Genomic DNA, 26,256 nt, shown 5'->3' with positions numbered 1-26,256 from the left:
CTTAGGGTCCACCCTATTGAAACTACTCGCTCATTTGAGTGCATTGCTGCCCGGAGTTCGACAGGATTAGGTTTCAGAGTACTTCTCATTTACCGGCCACCTGGAGATGGAAAGATATTTCTACAAGAAATTGCAGACACTGTTGCTGGCCTGGTTCTGGAACATCAAAGATGGCTCATCCTCGGGGATTTCAATGCATGGGTGGATGATGAGCTCTCACGCCTTGGCCAAGACCTCCTGTGCACAATGAATGGTCTGGGCTTCACACAGGTCATTCCCTCTGCCACACATAAAAGTGGTCACACTCTCGACCTTGTCTTTCAGATTGGATTAGAAGTCACTGACCTAAAAATAAACCCAGTCATCTGGTCAGACCACTACTCCCTCTGGTTCTCAGTTGCAACCCCTCAAATAAGATCTCTGCCCGTGGAGTTGACCAGGTATCGTCCAAGGAGGGGTATGACTCCCCAGGCTCTTGCAGCAAATCTGGATCTCTCTGCTATACTGGGTGCCTGTGAAGATCCCTGCTCCCTAGTCCGTTATTATAATAGGGATGTTATGGCTGCAATTGATATTATCGCCCCTGTGCGTTTAAGACCTCGTAAACCACAACGTCAAGCTCCATGGTTCGACAACAGTGTTAGTGAGCTCAAGAAAAGGGGGCGTAGACTGGAAAGAAGATGGAGGAAGACTAACCTAGTGGATGACAAAAAAAAACTAATAAAGCATAACGAAGACTATCAATCGACAATCACTCGTAAGAAAGCACAGTTCCTGTCAAATGAGATCACAGCAGCAAACAATAGGCCAGCTCAACTTTTCCGCACAATGGAGATGCTTTGCAAGCCAGCATGCCTGCAGACTGATGAGACCCTCTCCCAGGCAAGATGCAACGAGTTTGCAAAATTCTTTGCAGATAAAATATCCACCATCCGGGCTGGAATCTCCACAGTGCCATCAAAGGAGTGCCAAACTACAAAGCCTGCCAATATAAGCTACCTGCCTACATGGACCAGCTTTAATCCAGTGGATGTAAAGGACACTGCTGAAATTGCTCGGATTTTGCGTCCCACCACCTGTGATCTGGACCCAGCCTCAACCAAGCTTCTAATAGGTTGTATGGATGTAATTGGTCCTGTCTTTACAAAAATTGTTCAATGCTCTTTGCAGACAGGCATTTTTCCTGAACCCCTAAAGGAAGCAATTGTTAGACCGCTTCTTAAAAAAACCTAATTTAGATCCCGACTGCATGACCAACTACAGACCGGTATCAAACCTTCCTTTCCTAGGAAAGGTTATTGAGTCGTTGCAAATCAACTGGAAACCCGCCTGACAACCCATGATATTTATGATCCATTTCAATCAGGATTCAGGAGAAGACATAGCACTGAAACAGCCCTGGTGTGTGTGTTAAATGATCTTCTGATGGCAAAAGACAGAGGTGACTGTTCAATATTAATCCTTCTGGATCTCTCGGCAGCATTTGATACCGTGGGCTTCTGATTGAGCGACTGATACATTTCTGTGGTCTGGATGGCACAGTCCTAAGCTGGTTCAAATCATTTCTCACAGGCAGGTCACAGAGAGTATCATCTGGATTATACTCATCACCACCAGTGCCATTGCCATGTGGTGTCCCACAAGGTTCTATACTATCCCCCCATGCTTTTTGCAGTATACATGCTCCCATTGGGCTAAATAATCAGGCGCCATGGCCTGGTCTACCACTGCTATGCAGATGATACACAACTGTACTTGTCCTTTGCTCCGGGCACTGATAACCCAATAGCAACCCTAAATGGCTGTCTAGCTGAACTACAGGAGTGGATGAGCGCCAGTTGGCTGCGACTGAACCCGGATAAAACAGAGGTCCTTATGATACGACCGCAACATCAAAGGACAAGACTACAGCATAGCCAACCAACTGGACTTACACTCGGGGATTCAGAATTACAGACCAGTGATCGTGTGCGGAATCTTGGCGTTGTCCTGGATGGTGGCTTGACACTTAAACATCAGATATCAGCCACAATCAAATCCTCATTCTTTCACCCGAGGAACATAGCCAGAATCAAGCACTTAATTCCCTCAGATGATATGCCAAAAGTCATACATGCATTTGTATCATCTCGTTTAGACTACTGTAATGCCCTCTACCTTGGTCTACCAGCAAAAGAATTGCAGCGCTTACAGCTGGTGCAAAACACAGCTGCCAGGCTATTAACCAACCAGCCCCGTTCTAGCCACATAACACCCATCCTCTACTCCCTTCACTGGCTGCCTGTACGATGGCGAATCATCTTCAAGATTGGCTTACTGAGTTTCAAAGCATTACATGACCAAGGCCCAAGGTACCTGAAACAGCTTCTGACCCCATACTGCCCCACTCGATTACTGCGATCTGTAGATGAAGGACTTTTAGCAGTACCTAGAATCTACCGTAATTCATCTGGGGGTCGAGCTTTTAGTCATGCGGCTCCGACTCTATGGAACTCACTTCCCCGCACAGTGCGAGAGGCCCCAACTATAGAATCCTTCAAAAGTAGACTCAAGACTTTTCTGTTTACTCAAGCATTTCCATAATGTAAACAAAAAAGGAAGAAAAGACACTGCGCTAAAAATAAAGGCAAGTTTAGCCTAGAAGTGCTGCTGAAGGAGGTGGAGTCACTACCTAACCCCACAAAAAGGTTTAAGCATAGAAAACAAAGTTTCCCCAGCGCAAATCATAGGGTAATCAAAATTATGAATCAAATTTTTAAAACGTATGTTTATTTTGAAAAAAGAAAGAATTGATATCTATTCTAAAACAGCGTAAAATATTACACTAGTGAAACAACCTATTACCGGTAAACATATACAAAAGACAGACTACATATAACATAAAGGATGGATTTTCACCAATTATTGCTCAGTTCTTTCAAATACTTGTACAGTCTCTATATAATTAAATGCGGTGAGGATGCGCTTCTCAGCGACTTACTCCTTCCCCTAGAAGTAGTCAATGAACTGGTAGCACTGAATATTCCACGTCTGGTGATCTTAAACAGAAGGGAAGTGGATATTTCACAGCTGTTGATTTTTCAAAACCACTATGGGTGCTGTGTGCAATTAGTATGGTTGAAGCTGTGCTGATACCCTAAAGGTCTCTATGAACTCAGCTTCAACAAGGGTATTTTATCCTTCCCCTAAAGTCAGTGAATATTCCACGTCTGGTGATCCGTGATTTGTCTCTATGAGCCCAGCCTCCAAAAGTATAAATGTAATTTAGGCTGTACAGTACCTCATAGTGGTCTCTCCACAGAACTTTCAATGTGCAGTGTCCAAAGAGAAGACTGTCCCTGAAGTGAATAAGGTCCAGATTCCGCCGGCGGATTCCCGTACACGCCGCTCTTAGCGCTAGACGGCGTTGTATAGGATCGATGCGTTCTGCGCTCTACGCGTTTCACCTACAAGAGGCTTCGTCAGGATGGCAGATGCGGCGTGTACGGGAATCCGCCGGCGGAATCTGGACCTTACTCACTTCAGGGGCAGTCTTCTCTTTGGACACTGCACATTAAAAGTTCTGTGGAGAGACCACTATGTACTGTACAGCCTGAATTACATTTATACTTTTGGAGGCTGGGCTCATAGAGACAAATCACGGATCACCAGACGTGGAATATTCACTGACTTTAGGGGAAGGATAAAATACCCTTGTTGAAGCTGAGTTCATAGAGACCTTTAGGGTATCAGCACAGCTTCAACCATACTAATTGCACACAGCACCCATAGTGGTTTTGAAAAATCAACAGCTGTGAAATATCCACTTCCCTTCTGTTTAAGATCACCAGACGTGGAATATTCAGTGCTACCAGTTCATTGACTACTTCTAGGGGAAGGAGTAAGTCGCTGAGAAGCGCATCCTCACCGCATTTAATTATATAGAGACTGTACAAGTATTTGAAAGAACTGAGCAATAATTGGTGAAAATCCATCCTTTATGTTATATGTAGTCTGTCTTTTGTATATGTTTACCGGTAATAGGTTGTTTCACTAGTGTAATATTTTACGCTGTTTTAGAATAGATATCAATTCTTTCTTTTTTCAAAATAAACATATGTTTTAAAAATTTGATTCATAGTTTTGATTACCCTATGATTTCCATAATGTCCCTTTTAGTATCTTCATGCTTCTGTATTTTATGAAAATGTACTTCATTATTTTCTGTACTATATTATGCTATGTATCTGTTAAGCGCCTTGAGTCCTATTGGAGAAAGAGCGCTATATAAATAAAATTATTATTATTATTATTATTATTATTATCCTTTGTTCCCTTTTTAATCCATGCTACTTGGTCTAGGGTGCACCTCTCTATTTCCTAAAAGCTATTTGTAGCCATATACTGATAGTGGATTTACATTCTCAAGTCTATCTGTGATCGCGTCTATCATTAATATTCATACTTACCTACTCTCCCGGAAGCTGCGGGAGGCTCCCGTTTTTTGGGGTAGCCCCCCGCACCCCCGGAAGAGTGGGCAGGTCTCCCGCATCCTGCTCGCACCCTAGTGATGCGAGCAGGATGGAGAGATTACCTCCCGCATTCGCGGGTCCGTCGGGTGGAGAAGGGGTTAAAATGACGCAAATCGCATCATTTTAGCCCCGCCCCTTCCCGCGGACCCGCGAATCGCGGCATTTCCCGATGCTGAGGGCGGGGCTTAGTGATGTCACAGTCCGGCCCCGCCCCCCGAAGACACTTGCAGCGTCTCCTCTCCGGGCTTCTCCCGGAGAGGAGAAATCAAATGTAGGTAAGTATGTTAATATTACACAGTTGTTATAGGTTTGCTATTCCGTTTTATTTAAACCTAGCCCATGTGCAGCACTTTCCCATCCCTACCCCTATTCCCTTTTATGGATTGTAATATTCTGTATAAAGAAACCTGGGAGCACCAGACAGTCTATGGACATAGAGTGCCCGTTTTAGTAGGATCTGATGTCCATTTTCACAATTTCTTCAAATGTCCTAGTCAAACATCAATCAAAATAGCTAATACCTGACACTGATAACCAACTGTGTCAATCATCGCTGTCTCTTATCAGCGGTTTTCCCTGACGCTGTCACCTGTTCAGTAATTTTATCCTTTAACAGTTTTATAGGATCTCCATAGATTTATCCCCTTATGTTGTGATTGCATTTCATTACTAGCTTTTGGAGCTCCTCAAGGGTCTCCCCAATATGTTTGATATGTCTCACTTTGGAACTGTATACATATAATTTCAAGTTATTCAAATTTATGGTTTAAAAACAAGCCACCTTTGCAGGTAGTCGCTAGTTGCTAAGCAACCTGGTACACGGTGTCATCTGGACGAAAGATCCGACGGCCCCGCTGGTTGCTAGGCAACCAGGATGATGGACAGCAATGGCGCCTCTGGTTGCCTAGTTCTCAGGATGCCAGAAGTACATGCAGCACTGCAGCTGCAGGATATTATTAATTACTGTGGGCCTTTGCGTTCCTGCCGCTCTGATTGGTTCTGCTCCCTGTTATAAGGTAGTTAGGTCTGCTCCATCTGGCCGGTTATAGCTTATGCTTCAGTGTAAGTTGCTGGTCTGTGTCCAAGATTCCTGTACTCTGTGGATGCTCTGTCCATTCCTGTGGATACTCTGCCCTTTCAAACGCCTGTCTGCCAGTTGTACCTGAATCTTGCCTGACCATTGAACCTGCCATTAGTTACGCCTGGCAGTGTTTCCTATTGTTATATCCCATAGCTCAGCCTGTATTTACAAACTGCACTGTGTTCTGCATTACCAACTCACACCGTGTCCCATTTGCTGCTGCTGGGGCCTGACCCTGCCCTGTCTGTTAACTCTCTGTGCTCCAATTCTTGTCTGTATTGTTTGTTGTACTTTACTCCAGCCAGTCATCCTGCAGTCTCCAGTCAATTGCGTAAGTCTCTACTGCTTGAGGTTTAAGACCTATCGGTATCCTATGTACCGGTGTGCGTAATACACTAAGGGGACAACGGGCGGCTGTCGTAGGCAGGAGACCCTCTCTTTGCCTCTAAGGATCTTACACAATTGTGCTGGCGTTCCATAACAAAAACTCAGCCTTTAATCCTTTTGTAGAGGCCAATATATTGTTACACTGGTGTTCTGTCACTTTAATGTGGCATGTAGATCATAATCATATTAGCGGAGGGATACATAAAAGAAGTGTACACTGTAAATACCAAATTGCTTTCTAACAAATATTTAAAATGCCCGCTCTAATATATATTGTAGACGCCTGCACATCTTATTACCACGTGCCATGAATGTGCGCTATACATCGCAAAACACTGCATCCCATAAGAGAAAATAATACACCCTCACATTATCTGAGTTCCAAAGCTCATTGATGTATATATTTGTTATTAAAAGGATATGTATTCAATATATCACAATGTACGGTATACATATAGTTACATGGTTACAATTTATACAGTAAGCAGTTAATACATACAGTTACAGGCCAGCGATACAATTACCATATCTTTCTCATGTAAATTTGTCCCTCCATATCACTCTTTCTCTGTAAATAAATACAGGAACTGGGCAGTCAGCATCTCCATCATCGTCTGGGGAAAAACAGCAACTCTCTCCTGTGTGTCTCTGTAATGTGTTATCTAGTTTGGGGGCGTGCACACATCTAGTCTAAGGGAGGGAACTGTATCATTCATGATGAGTCACTGGTTTGTTCGTATGCTAAACAGGTTCAGCCTTGAAGACATCAAAAGGGGCTGGCCTGAGTTTCCTGTCCACCACCTGTTTGGAATGTCTATTGTCCTAATAACAGTGACTTTAGCTTTCATACATTTAATCATAACTACTTGTTGCAATGTCCTACAACTTAATAACAAGTATCAAATGAATCTACACATTAATCTGGTTGCTTTAATACCAAATATGACAGGTCTATCTTGCTTCGTTCCAATAATACACATACATGACATTACTCCATTATATAATTTTAAATCATTATGATGTCTTGCGCTTGATATTATTATAATTATGTGCTGTATGAAATAAGTGTAGAATCCATCTTTGTGGCATGTCCGTGTAAATGCGTGTGTTACCATATATTGCTGTGCTCGCTGCGCGTATTTGCAAGCATAGTGACTTATATATGTGGAGTCTGTATGTTCTTTCTATGTAATATTTTTGACTTCGACAGTCCACCCTTTGGCAGTAAACAATAACTGGCATCAATTATTAACATAAGAAAAAAAGATTTCAGACAATAATCGTGACCTAGACACAAGTATGTATTCATTTCGCAAATCAGACACTTGACTATATTTGGGGAAGACAGGGAGGAGGACGAGACATCCTCTATATGCACTCGGCGGTCACGGGACCACTGGTTGGGTGTGGGACAACATTCAACCTATAGAGTATGCTGGGACAGTGCTTTGGCCTATAATGTCTGATTTGCAATGAACATTTCACACATACATGTACCTACACTGATGTTTGGATTCGATTGAGGTTCTGCTGGGTAGATGAAGAAGACACAAACAAATGAGTGACATATAAAATTTTCATGATCTACATATTCCTATCACAAAGATATAAATATGTGTGAGTTCTGGCGCAAATAAAGCTAGCTGCCCAATCCTAGCCTTCCTATGATCTGCCCAAATCCAGATCACAAAAAGAGACAAGTAAAAAATAATTGGTAGAAGGAAGATCAAAGGCGCTGCTATACAAATGATGAATATAATATAGAGATGTATAGTATACTTGCAAACTTCGTGGTCCTTCGTTGATCTTTTTCTGTTAATCCAATGATTACAAGATGTTTACATGCAATAAAAACAAAAATAAACAGCAAATGTGTAGTATTGTCTATAATGAGTTCAATTTTTTTGTAAGTTCTCCGATGAAACAGAACCCTAGGATGTGGAGGTTTTCTTGATAGAAGATAAGGATAGTTCCTCACCACCACTTCACAAACATAGGTACACGTACCAAGACTCACTTCGAGTTAAATATCACCATACACATAAAGGTTTCTTTTCTACTTCTGATCATAACCTATGAAGCAGGCTCTGTTCAATAAAACGTACCACACTCACGTTTTCAACATATGGTATTCCACACGTAGCGGTTTCTTTAAAAGGATGAATAACTCTTCTCTTCCAAAAAGAATTCATTTATTGGTGCATAATACAATTTAAAAAATAGCTACCTTGATAAAGACTTTGTGTCGAAACGGCGTTGGTGATATCAGACAGTGCTTCTTTTAATCCTCCTATATTCATACCAATCCAAGGTAATTTGCAACATTTGTGTTCGCAAGTGTAAGTCCGGAATTCACTTGTGACTGTCCCATTTCATTCTGACACACATTTGTTCTATCCTGGATTTTTTTGGAAATTGAATTAGGAGATTTTATTTAACTATTTTTTAAATTGTATTATGCACCAATAAATTAATTCTTTTTGGAAGAGAAGAGTTATTCATCCTTTTAAAGAAACCGCTACGTGTGGAATACCATCTGTTGAAAACGTGAGTGTGGTACGTTTTATTGAACAGAGCCTGCTTCATAGGTTATGATCAGAAGTAGAAAAGAAACCTTTATGTGTATGGTGATATTTAACTCGAAGTGAGTCTTGGTACGTGTACCTATGTTTGTGAAGTGGTGGTGATGAACTATCCTTATCTTCTATCAAGAAAACCTCCACATCCTAGGGTTCTGTTTCATCGGAGAACTCACAAAAAAATTGAACTCATTATAGACAATACTACACATTTGCTGTTTATTTTTGTTTTTATTGCATGTAAACATCTTGTAATCATTGGATTAACAGAAAAAGATCAACGAAGGACCACGAAGTTTGCAAGTATACTATACATCTCTATATTATATTCATCATTTGTATAGCAGCGCCTTTGATCTTCCTTCTACCAATTATTTTTTACATATTCCTATCATTTTCTGAACATTGTTTCCATTTCTGGAACGTATGCTAGGTGTGTTTAATAACTGAACAAGGGTAATAAGTAGTGTCCTTCCTAAATAACATAAACCTTCGGAGTTCGGGGAGAGCCACTCATAAACCTTTCTTCCACATATATTAATGAGCTCTTTATCTGCAATGTGTGAATAGCCATTGTCTGATTGTTCCTGATTACCTTCGAACTCCATAACTACTAGACCTTTGATTTTTCTCTGGCTTTAACAAACTGATCGGCTAATCCTGGTATCCTATAAGGAAATTACTCCTTCCTCCAGAACCAGTTCCAGTCCCACACTCGACTCCTCATAAAAAAAACCCCGCAAAAATAGAATGTCCTGAAAAAAAAAGTTTGTCAGCGGGAAAGAGAGAAAAAAGAAATAGAACAAAACAACTCTTGTTCATAACAAATCAATTACAATGACTGGTCTTTCTGCAATCCTTTAGTACGCTCAGGTAGTGTTGAACAGTGCCGCCTCTTAGTCTTCACGGAGCAGAGTCTCTGGTGATACTTTTGCGATCCCACTCCATTTACGAGTTCCTTCCGGACTACCGACTTTCCTGCAATGGGAATCGTGGACCCAAGTCTCTCTCTCGGCTACTTTCACTGGGATAGTGCTGTCAACAAAACTTGGTAGGGTCCTTCCCACCTGTCTAATAGGCAACCTGAGCGTAAGAACAATCACACAGTCTCTTGATTCACAATCAAGACAGTTAGTATTAGGCAGACCAGCAATCAACAGTTTCAAGTTCTTTTGTCAAGTTCTCAAATACTGGCTCATCTCGATAAAGTACTGTACTGCCACCTCATTGGTGTATTTCTGATCATTGTGCGGATCAATCATGACATGAGGTTGTCTTCCAAAAACAAACAAAAAAACACAAATACCAAAACAAAAACAAATTTCGAAGAGGGTGATTCGTTAAGTGAAGATCCGGGAGTGGTTTCGATGCTACATAATACTAGTGGCAGTATCTATGATCACAATAGTACAATTTCAAGCTTTGCTCCTACTTCTAGGGGTACCATTATCTACACACAAATTTCTGCGCAATTTTTTTTGCGGTAAACACAGCAGCATCCGTGGCGGCAGGAAATGCCTCTACCCAGTTTGAGAAAACATCAGTGCACACCAATACATAACAATAATTCCTAAAGGGTGTTAACTGTACGGATGTAGAGTATCATGAGCATAACTCAAAAAAGAAAAGAAAGAAAAAGAAACATCTCTAGAGGAGAGAAAGAAGAAGAAAATGAAAAAAAAAATGTCAGGTTTGCCATTCACCAACAGGCATATCAGTGTCTATACAAAATTTCCCTTCACCAGTATTCTCATCCTTCCTCCACCCTTTGTGCATGACAAGGCACACTGCAGTAATACTGGTGTTATCATGCTGTTGGGATATACTGGATTCGGGCAGAACTCTGAAGGACCTAGGCATGTGGAGTTTAAACTGTAATTGGGTCCATGTATTGTACCACCCTGTGTGAACGCAAAATATGAAGAGGAAACTGTAGAGAAACAGAATAGAGGTTGGTGACAGAGGAGTTTGTAGAGGTGGAGAAGATTTTGTAAAAATTTGACAACTGGATTGGGCACTATGGGGAAGTGATTCTCTACTTGGTCTACTCCCCTTAAAAAAATTCTGTGTTTGTCGTATCGCTATTGGGACTATCCCAGCCATCAATCCAGTGTCCTGTCCATCCTAAGTTCATAGGGAACCCGGTATCTGTGAGACGATTTCCTCTACCTGTGATGGACATGCATCTAGAACCGTGAAATGTAACATTAGTCTTCGTGGGTGTCTAACAAACTTCCTGAGCGGGAGCACATTATATGTATATCATATCTAACAAAGCTCCTGTTAAGTTAATCAGGGGCCATTTCTGCTAGGAAAAAAAGAAGCAAAAGTTTAGAGGCCCCATTTTAACCCCAGCAAGTTTTGTCAAAGGGTAATGTTGCATTTATTTTGTACTTATTGAGCCCGTCCATTAGCACAGAGACAGCCACCTCTCATTTGCCGAATTAGTGTTTACCAGTGACCTTATCCAGATGGAGAGTTTTCTATTACTGCAAAAGACAAAAAAAAAAAAGAAGTTTAACAAGCTTGTAGGTCATGCGTAGTATTCATTCAATCCTTCTCATCCCGTATTAAGGGTCTGTACATGGTCCAACAAACATTTCCGAGCTCATCTTGACTAGGGGCATTACTAGGAATGAATACTTCTTATATGGTAACTGAAAGAAATACCCGGGGGTTGCCCTGTCTCTTTCCGCTTTCCTACTGCCAAATACTAATGTGCGGACAGGTTTTTCTCCATTTCTGACGTTACTTTCTTAATTTTTTTGTTTTATTTTTGGGTTTTACTATATATGTACACGAATGATACCATACTTACCAGTTCCACTGGTCTCAGCCACTTCCCCCGCAGGCTACTGCTCTTCTTTTACCGGTTGGATGCTCCTCTGGGTGCATGAGAAATGGCTGAAAACAATCAGGTCACCTTCTCCTCCTAAATAAAACTTCAACATTCATTAGTACATATATAGGTTACAGTCATATGTTTCATATTTTTATTATTTTCTATAGTTTGTATGCTGGTTGTAACTGCTTCCACATCTACATAAGGCGGTGTACTTGCATTCTCTTTTTTTTCCCCCTACTTGTTTATTGTTGCTACAAGTTCAAACAGTTCTTATATTTCCATTCTTGTCTTATATGACTTTGGTTAGACATACCACCTGCAATACCTTAGGATCAAACTCACCAACCCCTCTTGCTGCCACAGGTTTAAACAATTTGTATGTCTGACCCTTTGTTTTCTGGATTTTATCAGACATATTTTAATAACTACATTCTGCAGTACCTCTGGCTCAAAGCTGCCCACCCTAGGGAATGATACCCTATCGTTGTCAGTCATACGTACCCATTCGTCACAGTAAACTTCAGCGTGTGGACCATATTTCCCACACATAATAAACCTTGCTGACCCTCTCGGCCGCAATTCTGACCTTCTTGGTCCCAACTCTTCTGCCTGAACCCTGGCTACCATACGTCCCTTAGTTGAGCAACTGGCTCCTATAATTTGTGGGACTTGCCTTCTCGGCTATTCCCACAAATACCAAAATACTCAATTTAAGGCGACGGTGAAAGTTCTCCGAGCGCTTCCACCCACTCTCGCCCACGTTGGCCGGTACTACCATACACTGTCGATAGCGAAGGCGATGTACCCAACTTAGGGCCCCTAATTGACCTATATTTACTGGAAGTTTTTAGGAGTAACTTACCCTTTCCAGTAAATATCTGTCGTTGGAGATTTTCCTGAGAGAGACCAGCAAAAACTCCTTATGCACTTTTTATACACAAATCACGCTTGCGTATGCTCTACACGGCGCTAATGATACCGCGATTTTACACAAAAGCTCGTAAAAGGGGTATCAAGTTGCGCTATATATTGCACCCACAAATGCGCGGTCCAATCACACAGCGTATAGGTACTTGTTACCTATCCGCCCTACGACCACTGGAATCGAATCCCAAGCTGCGAAACCTCAGCCGGAGCGTATAAAAAAAACGATATGGGTCACAAAGTTCACAATTCCCTACCAAGCTCCTGTGTAAGTCTCCTCACGACTTACGTATTTCAATCTATACTAACGTGAGTCAGCCGCCTCACGCCGCCAAGCCTCCACTCACTTGGTGTACCACATGACGGGATCCCGAACTCCCGGGGTTCAATACGTTCACTCTTAACTTTCACTCACTCAAATATGCTTTGTTTTTCTGTACAGAAAAATAGTTTTACTCCCTTTAGGTCAGTAGCTTTATTCCAGAGGTGCTTACAGTTTTTAAACTAAATTTAGAGTAACCTGCTTTTGAAATCGGATAGTTATGCTATTGTATTAAATGTCTACTATCCCACCTTAATTGAACAAATATCGTGTGGTTTTATTATGCGCACACAACCCTACGCAAGCTTGCGTAATTACGCAACCGTGTGTACCCCTATGCCACGTGTGCGGCCTTGCGCCACGTGCACGTTTTTGTACGCTGTCCTCACGTTCCGTACCACGTGTACCAATGTGCATACGCAATAAAACAAATCACACAACACTGTAAATGTGAGCAGTACTAACTATAATCGCTCACTGCGTTTCATGTCTATAATTACTCCCTTAAATACATTTATTTAAAATTTATCTGTATAGCAAACAAATGTATCCAATTTCACACAGATCTATAATGACTGCAATAATCTATAATTTAAATATGATTCAGATTGGATAGCTATCTTGCAGAACATACACTGATATAAATATACACATAATTACAATAATATTATATATATATATATATATATAATATACTGGCCTCCTATGAGACTCATTCACCCATTCAGTGCTTCTAATTTGCTTATCAAAGATGTTTTGCCTGCCTGTACTAGTGGTTGAACCAGTTAATTAACATTCCAATGCCTATCTTATAGCAAACAGAGAGTTAACTAAATCCTGGGAAAGAAGGAAAAAAAAAGTATTATCTCTTTTTTTCTGTGTGCAATTTCTTACACCAAGCCAAGCATTTATCTCACCATTTACTCTCACTAGGCCCAATTGAAACTATTTGTAATTGACTATGGCATGTGTTATTAAAAGGATATGTATTCAATATATCACAATGTACGGTATACATGTGGTTACATGGTTACAATTTATACAGTAAGCAGTTAATACATACAGTTACAGGCCAGCGATACAATTACCATATCTTTCTCATATAAATTCGTCCCTCCATACACTCTTTCTCTCTCTGTAAATAAATACAGGAACTGGGCAGACAGCATCTCCATCGTCTGGGACAAAACAGCAACTCTCTCCTGTGTGTCTCTGTAATGTGTTATCTAGTTTGGGGGCGTGCACACATCTAGTCTAAGGGAGGGAACTTTCTCATTCATGATGAGTCACTGGTTTGTTCGTATGCGAAACAGGTTCAGCCTTGAAGACATCAAAAGGGGCTGGCCTGAGTTTCCTGTCCACCACCTGTTTGGAATGTCTATTGTCCTAATAACAGTGACTTTAGCTTTCATACATTTAATCATAACTACTTGTTGCAATGTCCTACAACTTAATAACAAGTATCAAATGAATCTACACATTAATCTGGTTGCTTTAATACCGAATATGACAGGTCTATCTTGCTTCGTTCCAATAATACACATACATGACATTACTCCATTATATATTTTAAATCATTATGATGTCTGGCGCTTGATATTATTATAATTATGTGCTGTATGAAATAAGCGTCGAATCCATCTCTGTGGCATGTCCGTTTATATGCGTGTGTTACCATATATTGCTGTGCTCGCTGCGCGTATTTGCAAGCATAGCGACTTCTATGTGTGGAGTATGTATGTTCTTTCTATGTAATATTTTTTACTTCGACAACACCTAATTTGTATTGCAATATATTTCGAAAATGAAACTGGAATTGTGAAATGATACATGTGATGTAATGCCATGTACTGTACTTTATGCCGTGGGCATTTCATGGGCAAATCATAACCCAGTGTTTTGGTGTTCCCCCTTACATGCAGAGACTGGCAAATACAGAATATGGACAGAACGATACACAGTCCTCTGAAGAATGGATTCACCGCAACGGCATAGAATCCAGACACCTCACCATACAAGACCTGCTCAAACTGGGACGTATCATCATGTGAGTGAGCTCTGAAATCCAAGTTTGGTTGTTTTTGTTGTTCTTTAAAGATACAGGTTTTCAATAGGATTAAACAGACAAAGTAAGAATCGGAACTTCCCTGTGAGTTTAGTGATCACTTCTAGGAGCTAACAGGCCAAATAAAATGTATTCTTTTAGTCCCTTTGGGGTATATACAATTGCGGTCGAATTCCCGAAAATGTCGAAAAATGGGGCATTTTCGACACACAAAAAAAATCGTCAATGCAATACAGTACTTTTCGACAAAAAAACGGACTTTTCAGATTCGACTTTTTGCAATTCGACATTTTGAAAATTCAACATGTCAGCAGTGGTAAAAATGCGGCAATTCGACAAAAGTATATTCAATTGAGGAATGTCGATTCGACTTTAGTGCTTTTCGACAGTAATATCGTCAATTTCCTTCCGCCTCACTTTGCTGGCGGAATCTAATAAAAAAAAATTAAAACATGTTTTTTTTAGTGTTTTTTTTATTGCTAATAGCATATCTATTTATATTAGAAGGGATTATGTACTTGGTTTGTCTATTAGAGGGACACAAGTATTATTTATATATTTTTTAAAAGAATATTTTTTTTTTAACTGACTAAAATAGAGAGAGCATGGTTTTTAGTGGGAAGGGGTGGGAATGGGTTAAAATCAAGAAAAAAAATACGTGGGGTCCCCCCTCCAAAGCATAACCAGCCTCGGGCTCTTCGAGCCGGTCCTGGTTGTAAAAATACGGGGGGGAAACGGACAGGGGATCCCCCGTATTTTTAGAACCAGCACCGGGCTCTGCGTCCGGTCCTGGTGCAAAAAATACGGGGGACAAAAAGCGTAGGGGTCCCCCGTATTTTTTTGTACCAGCATCGGGCTCCACTAGCTGGGGAGATAATGCTACAGCCGGGGGACACTTTTATACCGGTCCCTGCGGCCGTGGTATTAAAACCCCAACTAGTCACCCCTGGCCGGGGTACCCTGGAGGAGTGGGGACCCCTTAAATCAAGGGGTCCCCCCCCTCCAGCCACCCAAGGGCCAGGGGTGAAGCCAAGGGCTGCGGATGGGGGGCTGATAGCCTTGAGTAAAATGAAAGAATATTGTTTTTTGCAGAGGAACTACAAGTCCCAGCAAGCCTCCCCCGCAAGCTGGTACTTGGAGAATCACAAGTACCAGCATGCGGGGGGGGGGGGGGGGGGGGGGCGCTGGTACTTGTAGTTCTTCTGCAAAAAAATACCCAAATAGAAACAGGACACGCACACCGTGAAAGTACAACTTTATTACACACATGCCGACACACACATACTTACCTATGTTCACACGCCGACCTCTGTCCACTTGTCCAAGTAGAATCCGGGGTACCTGAAAAACTTGGCAAAAAAAAAAAAAACGCATACCCGATCCATACGGACTGAAAGGGGTCCCATGTTTACACATGGGACCCCTTTCCCCGAATGCTGAGACCCCCCTTTCAGTCCGTGTGGATCGGGTATGCGTTTGTTTTTTTTGCCAAGTACGAGGATTACAAATAATAACAGGACACTGGATTTAGGTGAGTATAATTTTATTTTCAGGTACCCCGGATTCTACTTGGACAAGTGGACAGAGGTCGGCGTGTGAACATAGGTAAGTATGTGTGTGTCGGCATGTGTGTAATAAAGTTGTACTTGTCAAGGTGTGCGTGTCCTGTTTTTATTTGGGTATTTTTTTTGCAGAAGAACCACAGGTACCAGCGGGCCCGTTTCCCCCCCGCATGCTGGTACTTGTGGTTCTCCAAGTACCAGCTTGCGGGGGAGGCTTGCTGGGACTTGAAGTTCTTCTGCAAAATACAATATTCTTTAATTTTACTCAAGGCTATCAGCCCCCCATCCGCAGCCCTTGGATGGGGGGGACAGCCTCTGGCTTCACCCCTGGCCCTTGGGTGGCTGGAGGGGGGGGACACCCCTTGATTTAAGGGGTCCCCACTCCTCCAGGGTACCCCGGCCAGGGGTGACTAGTTGGGTATTTAATGCCACGGCCGCAGGGACCGGTATAAAAGTGTCCCCCGGCTGTGGCATTATCTCCCCAGCTAGTGGAGCCCGGTGCTGGTACAAAAAATACGAGGGACCCCTACGCTTTTTGTACCCCGTATTTTTTGCACCAGGACTGGACGCAGAGCCCGGTGCTGGTTGTAAAAATACGGGGGATCCCCTGTCCATTTCCCCCCCATATTTTTACAACCAGGACCGGCTCAAAGAGCCCGAGGCTGGTTATGCTTTGGAGGGGGGACCCCACGCAATTTTTTTCTGTGTTTTTTAACCATTTTTGCGCCATCGGAAAGTCAAATCCAGGACGCACACTATCCGTCAATTCGTCCGTTTTTCGACAGCGGGACTGTCGAATCTGTTTTTTATTGAATATGTCGAATTCCGGCACCCGTCGGCCGGAATTCGACGGTCGAATTGTGTTGAATTTTAAAACGGGCGAAAAAAAGCCGCAATTCGGCCGAAATTGCATATACCCCTTAGCGTTTGGAAGGATCTTATATAAAACACTTTGGGATTTGTGAATCCACTCATTGAGTATCCTTGTGCCAACAAAATAACTAGTAAAGAATATCTATAAGTAGAATGGGAGTTTATCTGAATTCCTTGAGGTCTTTCAGTAGAAGAGAATATGTTATAGTATATATGTAATATAGTAGGGTGCAATCTATAGAAAAAAGATTGCTGATAAAAATTGTCATCATTTTAGCTTGTGATACAATAGGTATGACCTCTGACCCCTTCCACCAGCGTCAGGGACGTTACTTCCAGAATGTTTTGGCATGACACACATATACAGTCTCCAAACACTTCTGTTATTTCCCATACTCACTCATCACATTCCACCATACCACATGATGAAAACACAGACACTCCTCTCCTGCAAATCATCCAATAAGATCATCCCAACATTACCCACAACCAAAAATGTATAACAGTATAAAAGAAAGGTACACAAGAAGTACAGGCACCATACAGAGAGAAAAACTCTGTAGAGGAGAAAAGGTGAGGATGTACCAAAAAGAAAAAAAAGAGTAATGTATACTGAAAACCTATAGAAATAAATCAAGTACTTACAAACAATGGTGGCTTCTGTGCCTGGACTGCAGCTCCGACCACACATTGCAGGGGGGAGCCTGTCAGCACATATTAACATGCATGTGATGTTGTTGTATGTAATATATGTGCTGGTTTGCCTTACCCAAGGATCAGCAGCCGCCGGGTGTAGTAGGGTATGCCGGCGGCCGGGCTCCCGGCTGCCACCATACCAGCGCCGGAATCCCGACCACCAGCATACCGACAGCTGGGCGAGTGCAAATAAGCCCCTTGCGGGCTCGCTGCGCTCGCCGCGGCGCGGCTCGGTGATCTATTCTCCCTCCAGTGGGGTTGTGAAACCCCAAGAGGGAGAAAAAGTGTCGGTATGCCAGCTGTCGGGATTCCAGCATCTGTATACTGTGCGCCGGGATCCCGACAGTCGGCAAACGGAAGACCACCCGCAGCCGCCAGTGTATGCATCACTGACCTGCTGCTGCTGCACAGGAGACATCACTCTGCTTGTCCATCATCTTCTATGAGCTCCCCCCCCTCCCCCTCCCCCCCCCCCCCCCCCCGACTCCCATTGGCACCCTTGACTCCAGCAACAGATGCTAGGGCATCTGCCTCTGTATATGCCCATTTATTTCTCAGTTTGATTTATTTTACCAGCAGATCTGTAATGAAAGTTAATTGTGACTGTCAGGATAAGAGTAAAACAGTTTGCATTGGATACATAGGCTGGTATCGACTGTAATGTGAACAAAAGAGTTGTTCAGGCAAAATGTACAGATAAATGTTCACCGATATAGGTATAGCAATGTGGAGGCATACTGAAAAATAAAAGTCTTAGGTTTACATTGTAGTAAGTATCTCCCTATTTTTCCACAAGGAAATCTTCAAAAAATGCTGCAAAACAGATTGAATTTACTGCTGAAACCATAAATGAATTTACAATCAAAATACATGAGTAAGTACAGAACTTTCATGACTGAACAAATTGTAATGTTATCAATGTACGTAGAGAGACACAGAGAGAGACAGAGAGAGACAGAGAGAGAGAGACAGAGAGATATGAGATTTTGGTCCATGTTGACATAGTAGTATCACACAACTCCAGCACATTCCAAAGGTGCTCTATGGGAATAAGATCTAGTTACTGTGGAGGCCACTGAAGTACACTGACATCATTGTCTTATTCATGACACCACCGTGAGATGACGTGGTTGGTGACATGGTGCTTTGTCCTCAGGGAATTAGCCTGTAACCATACTTGCATGCACATGGGGCCTGATTCATGCCTGATTGCTGCTGTGCGTTTTCGCACAGTTGGCGATCAGGTCCTAACTGCACATGCGTATGCTTATGCACGGACAACAACAATGGGCATTGCTGGTCAGCGACGGGATGGTGCAAAAAATCAGATCGCATGGGCGTTCGCAAGGTGATTGACAGGAGGAGGCCATTCGTGAGTGGTAACTGACCGTTTACTGGGAGTGTCCGGAAAAACACAGGCGTGCCCAAGCTTTTCAGGGAGGATGTCTGACGTCAGCTCCAGCCCCGATCAGCCTCTTCTCATCGTACTGTAGGAGTAAGTCCTGGGCTGCGCAGAGACTGCAGACTGCGGTGAATTCACACTCCCCCTGGGGTCGGTGACTATCTGAATGCAGGACAGCAAAGTTAGCAGCCCAGCGATCAGGTCTGAATCACCCCCATGGTCAGCAACAAGACTCAGGTAGGCTATAGCATGTAAACAATGCTACATTGGTTTTATGGGGCTAATATGTGCAAAGAACATTTCCCAAACCATTCCACCACCGTTATCACCAACTGAAACCACTGGCACACGGCAGGATGGATGCACAGATTCATGTTGTTAGGCCATATTCTGATCCTACCATTTGCATGTCACCACATATACTGAGACTCAGACCACTGGATTTTATTTTGAATCTTTACCTATCCAGTTGTGATGAGCTGCCTGTACCCACTGTGATGGGTTAAGATATGCTCTTCTGCATAGCAGCATTGTAACATATGTTTATACTAGTTACTGACACCTTACTGTCCGCTTGAACAGGTCAGGCCATTCTCCTCTGATCTTTCTCCTTAATAAGGCATTTTCCCCCACAGATCTGACGCTTAATGTTTCATGTATTTTGCACTGTTCTCTAGAAATTGTAGAGTCTGCTGTGTGAGAAAATCAGAGGAGTTTATCAATTTCTGAGGTACTTCAACCTCCCTGTCTAGTACCAACAATCTTTTCACTGTGAAAGTAAATTAGATCACATTTCTTCCCTGTTCTGGTACTCGGTCTAAAGTACAGCTGAATCCCTGGACTGCGTCTGAATGCTTAGATGCATTGCGTTGCATGATTGACTGATGAGATATTTGCATTAATGAGCAGGTGTACCTTTACCACTGAGTACATATGTGTGTGTGTGTTGCATATGAATAGCTCATGGCTCATATCTAAAAGTAGTAGATATGAAAGCTCATTGATTGTAGTATGTTCTGCCTCTGTTGGGGGCAACCCAAATTTCTAGAAACACTTTCAAAAACATGTAGGGAAACAGACAGAAAGCAGCAGACAGCACTAAACAGTGGTAAGCAGCAGCCAATTAGCACAGCACAGCAGTATACACAGTCACAAACTCACTACTAGCAGTAGTGTAGGTATAGCAGCACAGTGCACTCATCCGGTAACGAGTCCTCAAGACAAAAACCTGCAACTTGCATGCAAGTTTTGGCTAGCGTCAGCTGAGCTAAACAATTTTGGATTTTGGCCAGAAAAAATGGTACGTCTATTCCAACTTTACCTTTTATATAGAAGTTACTGTAGTTCTCTTCATTTTACCTCTCATATGTCAGAATGAGAGCAAGGTAAGTATGGGAGCTGGGATGAAGTTATTGGGTGTCAGAACATCAGTGAGGGGAGCGGGGCCAGCCAGGGTTGGATGGGGCAGGGGATACTGAGGTACAGGGTTTGTCATACTGGATATAATAATAAAGGTCTGGGAGACCTCTTATTCTTCAGCCAAGATAATTGATTTTATTTCTGTTTGCACCATAACAGAAAGGGTTCTCTCTGTATAAGACGGTAAATCCATTGGACTAGAGTTTTTAGGGTTTTCTTAAGCAAAGGAAATACAGCTCTGAGTGAGGGTGAAATGGTGAAAAAGAGCTGAAAGTCAGTGCTGAGCTGTGAATGATTGTGTATATTTCTGTGGGAGTATTATGCAGTGATGTACATACATTTTCCATATTTGTAACCCTGAGGTTCCTTTTGACAGTTCCAGGGTGACTACTGGCAGCTGGATGGCAGTCCCTCCTCATCCTCATCTATGTCACCTCTCTTTGATAACATTATTTGTTACCTGACCAGTGGTGATATTAGATTCTCACGCTAGATAATATATGATGTACCTTGAGTCAGTGATGATCATAAATGCAATTAAAATAAGTTTTCCAGCATTCTGACTCTACAGTGCATTGCTTGTGTAGCTTACTATGGGGGACATGTGCTAAGCAGTGATAAAAGTGGAGAAGTGAGCCAAAGGAAAAGTTGCCCATGGCAACCAATCAGCTGTACTGTATACTTTTATAGTATACAAATGTTAAATGTTACATCAGTGCTGATTGGTTGCCATGGGCAACTTCTCCACTGGCTCACTTCTCCACTTCTATCACTGCTTAGTACATATCCCCCTTAGGGGGGAATTCAGTTGTTTGAAAAGTCAGTTGGGTGTCTGTTTTTTTCCTATCTAATAGACAGGAAAAAACAGACTCCCAACCGACCTTTCAAACAATTGAATTCCATACACATTAGACGATGTCGCTCTGTGAGCGTCGGTGTCCAATGTTTCCCCTCCCGGGCCGGCTGGTCGGCGGCCGACTGTACACACTGAGCGATATGACCGCTTACATCGCTCAGTGACGTCACGCCTCCGCCAGCCTTGCATGCAGGTCCTGGACGACAGTCCAGATCCTGCATGCATGCACTGCCGACAGCAACGATCGTTGCCGACCCGCGGGGCCGCACTTGCATACACACTTGCCGATAAAATGAGCGACATCGCTCAGGGAGGGGGAAAATGAGCGACTTCGCACAGGGAGGGGGAAAATGAGCGACGTCGCTCATTTTATCGGCAAGTGTGTATGGGCCTTTACTCAGTACCGTGTTGTGTTTTCTATGCAGAGAAAATTCTGTTGTGTTTTTCTCATACGTCCTAGAGGATACTGGGGTCACTTCAAGAACCATGGGGTATAGACGGGATCCGCAGGAGACATGGGCACTTTAAGACTTTGAATAGAGAAAGAAGGAGAAAGGGTCGCACAGACACATGTATATGCTAATCAATGATTACCAGTAAGTCACAAAAAGTCCTTTCCCATATACTTAAATCTCATTTCTTGTCACTTAAATTGTGTGGGAGGTGCTCCTGGGAATAAATTATATATACTTAGAAAGACCAAAAGAAGGAAGTATTCCCTATTATGGGCACACTCGGACTTTGTGACAGTATTCTTAAAGTCTAATATCAATAATGATATTTGACCACTAATATTAAAATATAACTTTTATTTGTATCTTAAAACATCTGCGAAAATATTGTGCATGTGAGAAAGAAGTGCAAAAATAATAAACAAATGTGAAAATGAAACTAAAAATTCAGTCACTGCTATCTATTTATTCTTCACTCTTTCAAGTGTTTAGAATGTATCCATATTTGTTGCAATAATCTTTTATTGAATGTCCAAATGGAAACAATGGTATCCTTTTAAATGTACCTCTGTGAGAGCTGTTAAGGACTGGGTTATCACTCTCAATTGACAATCTCTCTCATTCTTGGAAGTGTGCGCATCACTATTTCCAAATTTAATAATCAGACACTATCAGGTCCTGTCTGGTATATATGATTTGTCCTACGTTGTCCTAGGTATCTATCTCACAGGGTTGTATTTTCTAGCCCCCTATCAAGTAAATGAATGAGGAATTTTTAATATAAATTTTCATCTACTATATTGTCATTTATTGTTTGGGATCACCTGACCTATAGGTTATGTTAAAAATATGATATCATACCAATTTGATAAGAACTAATAATGATCATAAACATGTGGCACTTTCCAAACTGATTTCTCTCCACCTGCATGCTATTTTTGCATGCCTGTATACATGATCTTAGTTCATGCCACATGGGTTTGAAGGACAAAATATGTTCCCTGTCAGTTATTCAGGAATCCTGCCGATTTGAAATGAGCCCTACATGATAACCAAAGCTGTGCTATTGGGTAACTAATGCCCCCTGATCCTGGCTTCTATTCCCACATCCACACTTTATCTGAAAATTTATATCAGTTGAAATAGTGTGGCACATATGTTTTTAAAATGTGTATACACAGTAGCACCTTGGTCTTAAATCTCGCCAACTAACAAGGTGTGACTGATGTATTTTATCGGTGCGTTATATTATATGAATGATATAAGCAGGGATTGTGTGTTGTCCTTTTCCCACGTGCCCCAGCTAATATCTGCTGGTCGTGGCTTGTAACTATAAACCCACATATATAGTAAGGGGTCCAGGTGGCAATCCCATTAAAGGTAATAAATCTGTGTCCCACACACTAACCGCTATTTGAAGCTGAAAGTGGGTTCCTAATATTTAATAAAATATTTTGACAATAAGAAAATAGGCAGGCTATATATTTGTGACACACTATACATTATCCATTTTCAATGCTTCACAACAGTAACAGTATGATAACAGTGGATAAATGTATCTTATTATGTAGATGTAGTGCATATTCAACAAGCACCCATCTATCGCGGCTCTCAGCTCCCAGACTATGCTCTATATGATCACCGTCAATACGGGACCGCCTGGGGCAGAGCTTGTCAGAGCCGCAGACTTAGCAGCGTGCTGCCGCTGACTGCCGCCTCCCGTTTCCCAGGCTACACACACTACTGGCGGTGTCTGTTGATGCGGGAATACAGGATAGATCATAATAATTTAAAACATTACCCTGAACAAAGCACATTTAACACAGCCATGTTTCTCTAACGTCCTAAGTGGATGCTGGGGACTCCGTAAGGACCATGGGGAATAGCGGCTCCGCAGGAGACTGGGCACATCTAAAGAAAGCTTTAGGACTATCTGGTGTGCACTGGCTCCTCCCCCTATGACCCTCCTCCAAGCCTCAGTTAGATCTCTGTGCCCGAACGAGAAGGGTGCACACTAGGGGCTCTCCTGAGCTTCTTAGTGAAAGTTTTAGTTTAGGTTTTTTATTTTCAGTGAGACCTGCTGGCAACAGGCTCACTGCATCGAGGGACTAAGGGGAGAAGAAGCGAACTCACCTGCGTGCAGAGTGGATTGGGCTTCTTAGGCTACTGGACATTAGCTCCAGAGGGACGATCACAGGCCCAGCCTGGATGGGTCCCAGAGCCGCGCCGCCGTCCCCCTTACAGAGCCAGAAGAGCGAAGAGGTCCGGAAAAATCGGCGGCAGAAGACGATCCTGTCTTCAGATAAGGTAGCGCACAGCACCGCAGCTGTGCGCCATTGCTCTCAGCACACTTCACACTTCGGTCACTGAGGGTGCAGGGCGCTGGGGGGGGGGCGCCCTGAGATGCAATAAAAACACCTTGGCTGGCGAAAATACATCACATATAGCCCCCAGGGCTATATGGATGAATTTTAACCCCTGCCAGAATCCATAAAAAAGCAGGAGAAAAGTCCGCGAAAAAGGGGCGGAGCCTATCTCCTCAGCACACTGGCGCCATTTTCCCTCACAGCTCCGTTGGAGGGAAGCTCCCCTGGCTCTCCCCTGCAGTCACTACACTACAGAAAGGGTTAAAAAAGAGAGGGGGGCACTAATTAGGCGCAGCATTAACTATACAGCAGCTATAAGGGGAAAAACACTTATATAAGGTTATCCCTGTATATATATAGCGCTCTGGTGTGTGCTGGCAAACTCTCCCTCTGTCTCCCCAAAGGGCTAGTGGGGTCCTGTCCTCTATCAGAGCATTCCCTGTGTGTGTGCTGTATGTCGGTACTTTTGTGTCGACATGTATGAGGAGAAAAATGATGTGGAGACGGAGCAGATTGCCTGTAATAGTGATGTCACCCCCTAGGGGGTCTACACCTGTGTGGATGAACTGTTGGAAGGAATTACGTGACAGTGTCAGCTCTGTATAAAAGACAGTGGTTGACATGAGACAGCCGGCTACTCAGCTTGTGCCTGTCCAGACGTCTCATAGGCCGTCAGGGGCTCTAAAGCGCCCGTTACCTCAGATGGCAGATATAGACGCCGACACGGATACTGACTCCAGTGTCGACGGTGAAGAGACGAATGTGACTTCCAGTAGGACCACACGTTACATGATTGAGGCAATGAAAAATGTTTTACACATTTCTGATAATACGAGTACCACCAAAAAAGGGGTATTATGTTCGGTGAGGAAAAACTACTTGTAGTTTTCCTGAATCTGAGAAATTAAATGAGGTGTGTGATGATGCGTGGGTTTCCCCCGATAACAACTGATAATTTCTAAAATGTTATTGGCATTATATCCTTTCCCGCCAGAGGTTAGGGTGCGTTGGGAAACACCCCCTAGGGTGGATAAAGCGCTCACACGCTTGTAAGGGCTCTACCTTCGCCTGAGATGGCCGCCCTTAAGGATCCTGCTGATAGAAAGCAGGAGGGTATCCTAAAAGGTATTTACACACATACTGGTGTTATACTGCGACCAGCAATCGCCTCAGCCTGGATGTGCAGTGCTGGGTTGGCGTGGTCGGATTCCCTGACTGAAAATATTGATACCCTAGATAGGGACAGTATATTTTTGCCTATTGAGCATTTAAAAGATGCATTTCTATATATGCGTGATGCACAGCGGAATATTTGCCGACTGGCATCAAGTCTAAGTGCGTTGTCCATTTCTACCAGTAGAGGGTTATGGACACGTCAGTGGTCAGGTGATGCGTATTCCAAACGGCATTTGGAAGTATTGCTTTATTAAGGGGAGGAGTTATTTGGGGTCGGTCTTTCAGACCTGGTGGCCACGGCACAGCTGGGAATTCCACGTTTGTACCCCAGGTCGCCTCTCAACATGAGAAGACGCCGTATTATCAGGCGCAGTCTTTTCGTGGACAAGCGGGCAAAAGGTTCCTCATTTCTGCCCCGTGACAGAGGGAGAGGAAAAAGGCTGCAGAAATCAGCCAGTTCCCAGGAACAGAAACCCTCTCCCGCCTCTGCCAAGCCCTCAGTATACGCTGGGGCTTTACAAGCAGAATCAGGCACGGTGGGGGGCCCGTCTCAATGAATTTCAGCGCGCAGTGGGCTCACTCGCAAGTAGACCCCTGGATCCTTCAGGTGATATCTCAGGGGTACAAATTAGAATTCGAGACGTCTCCCCCTCGCCGTTTCCTAAAGTCGGCTTTACCGATGTCTCCTTCTGACAGGGAGACAGTTTTGGAAGCCATTCACAAGCTGTATTCCCAGCAGG

At 43.0% G+C, this 26,256-nt stretch overlaps 1 protein-coding gene across 3 annotated transcripts in view; it reads left to right on the top strand.

Annotated features, from left to right (window-relative positions):
• VWA3A (von Willebrand factor A domain containing 3A) overlaps positions 1-26,256 on the top strand; it is a 772,281-nt gene that overhangs the window by 74,780 nt on the left and 671,245 nt on the right. For all 3 annotated transcript variants that reach the window (XM_063934415.1, XM_063934414.1, XM_063934416.1), the window contains exons 4-5: positions 14,572-14,696; positions 18,642-18,719. In XM_063934415.1, coding sequence (XP_063790485.1) covers positions 14,572-14,696; positions 18,642-18,719 — 203 coding nt within the window. The remainder of the gene's footprint in view (positions 1-14,571; positions 14,697-18,641; positions 18,720-26,256) is intronic.

Source organism: Pseudophryne corroboree, chromosome 7, assembly GCF_028390025.1.
Source record: "Pseudophryne corroboree isolate aPseCor3 chromosome 7, aPseCor3.hap2, whole genome shotgun sequence".
Classification (NCBI taxonomy): Eukaryota; Metazoa; Chordata; class Amphibia; order Anura; family Myobatrachidae; genus Pseudophryne; species Pseudophryne corroboree.
The sequence above is the reverse complement of the archived record's forward strand: the minus strand, read 5'-3'. Positions and strand labels throughout refer to the sequence as shown.